We start from the raw sequence: 7,341 nt of genomic DNA on the forward strand, positions 1-7,341 counted from the left end.
TTCAAGAAGTGTGTTAAAAAAAAACGAAATATATATGTTTATTTTACAGAGTATATAAAGCTATTTTTGTTTTAAACAAGCATTTCACAAACCTTTAGCAGCTTAAAAGCTAATTATTAACAAATATATCACGCACACGCTCATGGCTAACTATATTATTATATACACTTATTTACATTAAGACTTTTACACTTCTTTGATTTCTTAAAGATTTATTGTTTTAATTAATTAATTTGATTTATTTATGTTGGATTTGTCAGTGCTACTTAAGACTTCTATTTAGAAACTCATTCCCGTTGCGTGTTCTATATCATAACTGAGCATTTTATCTATTATTCTATTATTTATCACTTCTTTGACATTGACAGACCACAAAAAGTCATAATGGTTCCAGTCCGTATACGGTATGCGATATAGCTCTGCACAGGGCAATAACGTTGCCAGATACTCAACATCTTCCACTGCCGACATATAATCATTGTCACTATAATACATATTAACACAACTATTAATGTTCTTGACATTATAGGAGGGCGGCGTCGACTGCTGATAGATGATCTGATTCTGCTCCTTCCCATGATCGTACTGTCGGAATTCTCCCGAGGTGTATATTTGCAAATAGTGAATGATTTGAGTTGTGGAAGCGCCCGCAGGATGTGTCTCACAGACGTCAGTAAGCAGAGTCTTAAGCGATTATAGTTTAAGATTTTATACAATTCCAGAAACTCTTATAAATATGTTAACTTACATGATTGAGATGTTTGGTACCCCAACCTCCAATGAAATCCAGCAGTCCGGAGCACAGGAATTTCAGTATTGAGCCCTCGGAACAAATATGCTCACAAAACAGCTTCTGTATGCTGGTAATGGGCAACAGCTCCATGTTACCCAATACCCAGCTGATGAACGAGGGTGATCCCAGAAAAATGCCACCCAGTTTGGATAGAATGAATGAATGTTTTCTCATATAAGCAATCGGCGCTAGCAGATGCACCGATCGCACCTTCTCATTATACCAAGGCAGCGAGGACATCAGCACAAAGTATGTTGTTGTGCCCTGGGAATGTGCTACAAAATGCAGGGAACTGGAGTTGCTAACGTTCAGCGCGTAGTCCAACATGGCAGCCAGATCATAGACCCCAATCTCATGCCAGCTGAACTTCCAGAAATCCGTTGTGTCCGGATGTATGTGCTTGTGTTGGCGGGAGTACGTATTACCCCGGGCATTACCCAGCCAAACATCGTATCCCGCATCGGCGAACATATATGCCAGCGATGTCTCCGGACCATTGATGATCCAATCATCCGATGCACAAAGTATGCCATGCTGCAGGAATACAACAGGCTTTTGAATGGTATCGTTATGTTTCAGAAGTTTCGGAGAGGTGGGTATACGATATATGGTGAGTATATAATGATCCGGTGTGTGTACAGTGTGCTCCTCCACTGGGTAGTTGTGATTCGTGATGAGGCTGGCCTGTAAGTGAAATTGAATGTTTTCATGAGTAACCATGTAACATTTCCAAATTATGAACACTTGTTTCCCAATAATATCTAAGATAAATCACAATTAATAACAATCTGACTCTGGAAAGTTCTTTCAACTATTGACTCCCCAAAATCTTTAAAATTCCCATCGTCAAACGTATAATTTTAAAAATTAAAAGGTACTCTTCATGCAGATAATAAAAAGCTTTTCGTAGAACTCTTATTAAAAGTAATAACAAGCTTTTTTGTTAATTATTCTACCTGATTTGCGTGCCGATACTCATAAAATAATAAAAGCCAAAGTCCAAGTGGCTTATAGATTCTATAAAAAGATACTTGTATTTTCAGTTGCACATTGCGATTAGAAGGCTTTAAGCCGTTTTCGCCAAAAACTATATATGTATGTACAAATACATAAATAATCTCAAGAATGAAAGATAATATGCGGCACGCCGAAGATTTGATACTCTTGCAGAGCCGTGTTGATTTTAAAAATAGTTTAATGTTTTAATAGTTTAATGTTGCTTTTTATAAAAAATTTAAACAATAAAAAATACAAATTTCTAGACTTAAGGCTTTTTGCAAGTAGGCCGAAACGCGAAACAAAATGTTTCTCTAAAGTCTAAGCATTCGAACAGAAATCAAAAAGTTGAATTTAGATAAAAAAATTCCTAAGAGCTATTTGATATACTAGTCCAACAAAATCAATTTTTCCGAGTTAAACAACAAAAAAAGTAGAATTTGTTCTAATTGGCTTAGAAACAAACGGACAGACGAATCAAAGGACGCTCTAAAGTGGATGATCGAATTTATTGTATCATGCTATAGCGTCTATCTTGTCTTCATCATCAACAATATATATACTTGGGATCTGCAACTTAACGCATAAGTGGATGTCAAATTTTTTCAACAAATTATAATACCGTCTGCAAGGGTAACAAGAATTGCTGATTGCGCACGGGCTCTTTCTGTCCCTGTCACCCCTATTTGCTCCAAGACTTAGCGATGAAACTAAACGAAGAAATCCGAACGCCTCACCCACTCGCTGCGATAACAACAACGACAACGGCAACAACAACGACATCGGTGATGGCAAAGTCCAAGCACACACAACGCGTCATCGGTTAAACTTTGAAATCAGCCCACGACGTGTGTCAATGCGTGTTAGGGGCGTGGCAAGCAAAGCTTTCGCTCAGTTGACAATTTAATATCAGCGGGGGTTATGCTCGTACTTGTAGTTATTGTGATAAGGGTTATTTCATACTCTAACTTCTTATCAGTCAATACTACGAGTATTTGGCACGACCAGCTGTAGTTCATTTTGTTGTTGCTGTCGCCTGCTGATCGGGTGATCGGGTGATCGGGCAGCTGTTTTATACACATACGTGGGCCCCACAAGAACTATATTATTACAAGCATACATACATATGTGTGTGCCATATATATTTATTTATGTTTCTCTTTCGGCACTTTTATTATGCTATTTCAGTAAATGTGTCGATTTTATAATCATGTTCCGTTCATATTTTTGCTAGCCAGGCGTGACTACGGAAGCATTTTATAATGGAGCATAGTTCTTTTTCTACTAAATGGTGTATTATCTTTTTTATCATTATGTTTGTTATTGTTTTTATATCGCGAACGCGTGTTTTTTGATCTTTCACCATTTAAAATTTGCACAGCCTTCAAGCATTATCAGCAATACATAAGCTCCAAGGGGTATACTTGATATTGGAATCATAAATTATGATAGTTGATTGCCCATGACTTCTAAGTATATTACTTAATTAATTTTGTTATTATAGTAATAAAAGAGATTGACTTCAAAGGAAATCTGAGTACAGAACTTGCAACTTTAATGCGGGTTTTCAAAATCCTATAGGGATGTATTTTGTTCGAAAGTTTTGAAACTGATATTTATATTTTTATTTATTTTCTGCTTTAGGGTGGAAATTTTCAATAGCTTATTTTCCACATGGGGGTGTATTTTGTACGAGATCTGTAAACATGAAACAACTCAAAAAATTGTGTGTTTTATTTTATATTTTACCCATTTTTTGCTGTTAGAGATTTAGTTTTTGGGCCCACGGACCAATGTGAATTCCAACAGTGAACTCACTCTTAAAGTCGGGATTACTCAGATTTCGGTATAGGGCATTTCTCAGTCGAGTAGAATGGTTAAATAATAATGCTTTACTGTTATTAAATGATGAGCTTAACTACTTATCTTCCTCTGATTGCATGCACATTTATTTTAGGTCTATGATTAATATTAATAGATTAGAATCTTTAGTCTCAATCAGTCCATTCAATGCAATTCCTTTATTATCTTTAGTAGAGTGTATTTGCTGCTGCTTTGTTTTAATCTTTACATTGAGCTCTTTCTTTGTTTTAATAAGTGCATCTAGAAAAAAAAAGTTAAATACTTTATGATTGCCATTAAGTTGTTAAATCGAATCGAAAGTTTTGGTCATAGGGTACTTTCATGTTTTATTTGTTCACCCACTTATGCCAAAGTCCACAATTATAATGAGTAAGTCAACGATATCTTATCGGAAAAAGTACACTTTATTGCTTCCAGACCTTCTGACACATAGATAATGATTAGATCATTTGCCGAATCGGATATTAGTGAACACACCTGGCTACATTGTTGATCATGAGATTCAATTTTATTTTGCGAAATTTATTAACATTTTTAACCATTTACAGGGTATGGAAGGAAGTAGAACTCTGAGAAATATTAAATATCATTAGTTCCGATTGATTTATTTTGTATTACTATTCCTTAAACTTCGGACTGATAAAAGTAGCAGTTGAGAAGATCTAAATGCATAATACTTTTTTTTACCTACTATATGTCATGTTTAAAAATATCTGGCAATCATCATAAAATCAAAAGATTTCACTTAAAACTCGCAGCTGTAAGTCTGAAACTTTTCACAAATACTTCATTTACAACTTTAAAAATTAATTTTAAAATCAATCTCTAAGTAGTCCTTGAATTTCATTTAGTCTAAACAGTTACAGCGGGAATTACCCAATAGGCCGTCTATTAAATTGGCAATATTGGTCTCTTGGAGTTGGCCAACAACTTACCGTCACTTTGTGGCCATCCACCAGTTCGATTTGACCATTCAACAGCGACAACAGCGACAACAGCAACAGCAGCAACATGTTGTTGCTGCCGCTGACTGTGCTGCCGGTTCGTGTTGTTGACCGTTGCATTAACAATATTGTGCACATATTTTGTAATCGTAACTTTTGATATTTCGCATGCAGCGTATTGTGGCTGCTGCTGGTGGTGTTGGTGGTGGTGTTGGTGGTGGTGCGGTGGTGAGGCAGTAATCCAAAGACTGTCTTACTTTGAACGGCTTGCGGAATGTTGTAAATGTTGTAAGCTCGGTAGCAAGTGGCACGCGGCCTGCTCCGTTAGTTTTTGTTACTAAAATCAACTGAAAAAAAAACAGACAAAAAATATATAAAATTCGTTTTGATAATAAAAACTGTAGCTCATTTTTATGTAGTTTTTTAAAATTATTTTTTGTATGATTGCTACGATTTCACTTACGTTTTTTACAACTGCTTAAATGTTGCGCACGCTGATAACTTTTCCTTTTTTTTTCGACTTATTACAATTGTTATATATTTTGTTTATACTCGTATGTGGAACTTAATCAGCGCTTGCGTTGTACTGCGCTTCCAAAGATCTGTATTATACACGTATGCATCTATTTATATATATGCAGTTACTTTGATTTGCTTGTCATTGTTGTGGTTTCATATAAATTATGCGTAATAAGTTGTGTACAGATTCCTTGACTTGGATTAATTTTTTAGTGACTTCATATGGCTATAAAAATTATTCAATTTCTAATTATTTAATATCTTATGGGCACTTGCTCAGCGTGTTTATATCGTCGTGTCGGCGACTAACTTAAGGAAATTTTCACTCGTACGACAATTATAAGTTTCCCAAAACTGATAAAACTGTAGTGGCGTCTATTTTAGATTTTTTTAAATTGCTGCAAAACAAATAAGGGGTAAAAAGAGTGTATGCACTTATTAATAAAATGTTTACCAATTATTTTTGTAAGTAGTATTTAATATTTATTTATATTAACTCCAGTCTAAATACATTTAAAATGTAAATATTAATTTATTATATTAGATCTTTTTTTATCTTCGTTGCAGAGTATCGAGTTTTTTATATAAGAATACTTTGTATTAGAATTGTTGTTTTATCCTGAATCTAGTTTTAAGAAAAATAAGTATCGTGATTAGAAATAAGAGGAATTCATGTATATCTCAATTGAAAAGAGATAAAAATGTAACTAACACTAAAAACCTTAGTAAACTTTTAAAATCATTACACAAATGGTAGTAAAAATTTTGTTACATGATAAATCATTTACATATGCTAGTTGTCATTTCTCTTTTGCGATTATGAAAGGGGTATTCAAATGACAGAAGCTAATACAATTTGAACCCTTGTTATTTGTGTATTGATTGTGGGTGCTACTTATAATTAGGGATTACAGCAATCGTTAATGAGTTGGTCAATCAAAACAATCCAAGTATAATATTAAATGCTTATCAATTGAAATTTATTCTTAATATTTGCTGTGTTGCTGAACTTGAAATTTCACGGAAAATAATAATTTCTATAAGAAGATGACAGATCTCATAAGGTAGCACAACGAAGGTTTATTGATCTCAGTAAAATAGTTATATAAGTATACGACATTTTACCTTTAAACTTGTCTATAAAATATAAATTACTATACTATAAAAATATTGAAAAAGTTCTAGTAGTTTTCAGACTAACATTTATTACTGAGACTTGTAGTTTTCGAAACAATGTAGTAAACATTTTGTCAATGTATTTTAAAAGCATTAATAAAAATTAAAAAAATAAAACAAGTTTCTTTAAATGCAAGTTCAAATTTTCCGGGTTTTCCGGGCAACAAATCTTTAGTTTATATTAAATTGAATGAGACACTTTTACGGACATTATCTAATTGATACAAAAGCATTTCGCATAAAACATAACTCAATTAACTGTGCGAAAATTTCACTTTGCGGCGATCGTGATGAAGTAATTTAAACTTGAACTGCCGCTTATGGAAAGTTTGAATACACAAAAAGAGCGGTAAATTTGTTTGTTGAGTGAGGTTGAACTTTGAATAACTATTACATTGAAGATAATCAATTTTTAAATTAGCACTTGATGATCTGACTTGGATCTTTCCCACGATTTTCGAAGATGCTCGCATGTCATAGGGCTCATAAAGAAAATGCGGTAAGCTTTGGTCAATGGATCAACCAATCGATTGATTGGCAAATTGTTGTACAAGTTATACTGGTTCGTCAGCAAACATATGCATATGTATAATGAATAGCATATGGTATATTTCAATTTCCATTAGTGACGTTTGCCTTATACGAAAAGTTGAATGAAATATTCAATTGTTGTTGTTACACTCACTAGAAAACTAGATATCAAAACGAATGCTCAATTGTTACGCCGACAGTTGATTTAATACGAGTATATTTACGTATATATTTATGGAGCTAAGCGATCCGCGCGATGTCGGCGCGTTAATTTCCAAACTAAAACTAGCTTAGACCCGAGGCACTTGGTCTGTGGTCTGCCAACATAGCGAAAGCTTTCCCGTTCGCCCGGAAAGCTCTTCGCCGGCGATCGTGTGCAAAAGCTTTATCGTATGACGGAAGCAGCAGCTGTTGTTGTTATTGTTATTATTCTTTCACTGTTGCTGAATCTGATTCTGCCTCTTCTTCTTTTTTGGTATTCTAGAATATTGTTTGTAAACAATTACTTAATGCCGCATT

The 7,341-nt window shown here is 34.2% G+C and overlaps 1 protein-coding gene across 2 annotated transcripts; it reads right to left on the minus strand.

Annotated features, from left to right (window-relative positions):
- Positions 1–33: 33 nt before the first annotated feature.
- LOC117781523 (lipase 3) lies at positions 34–7,103 on the minus strand. Of its 2 annotated transcripts, none has more exons than XM_034618293.1 (5): positions 6,977–7,103; positions 5,060–5,341; positions 4,588–4,943; positions 749–1,477; positions 34–684 (listed from the first exon to the last, which is right to left on the minus strand). In XM_034618293.1, exons 3-5 carry the CDS (start codon positions 4,732–4,734, stop codon positions 280–282), a joined length of 1,281 nt encoding a protein of 426 aa, XP_034474184.1. In that variant the 5' UTR covers positions 4,735–4,943; positions 5,060–5,341; positions 6,977–7,103; the 3' UTR covers positions 34–279. The 2 variants fall into 2 exon arrangements, with proteins under 2 accessions (XP_034474184.1, XP_034474182.1); XM_034618291.1 differs by having other exon boundaries at positions 5,060–5,513.
- Between the last annotated feature and the right edge of the window lie 238 nt (positions 7,104–7,341).

Source organism: Drosophila innubila (assembly GCF_004354385.1).
Source record: "Drosophila innubila isolate TH190305 chromosome 2L unlocalized genomic scaffold, UK_Dinn_1.0 4_B_2L, whole genome shotgun sequence".
Lineage (NCBI taxonomy): Eukaryota > Metazoa > Arthropoda > Insecta > Diptera > Drosophilidae > Drosophila > Drosophila innubila.

Bases quoted from the DNA above. Each gene is read 5' to 3' on its own strand.
- LOC117781523 (XM_034618293.1), bottom strand. From the start codon at position 4,734: ATGTGCACAATATTGTTAATGCAACGGTCAACAACACGAACCGGCAGC. The intron at 1,478-4,587 runs GTAAGTTGTTGG...TTTCACTTACAG, and splicing joins TGGATGGCCACAAAGTGACG to GCCAGCCTCATCACGAATCA. The intron at 685-748 runs GTAAGTTAACAT...TAATCGCTTAAG, and splicing joins GTACCAAACATCTCAATCAT to ACTCTGCTTACTGACGTCTG.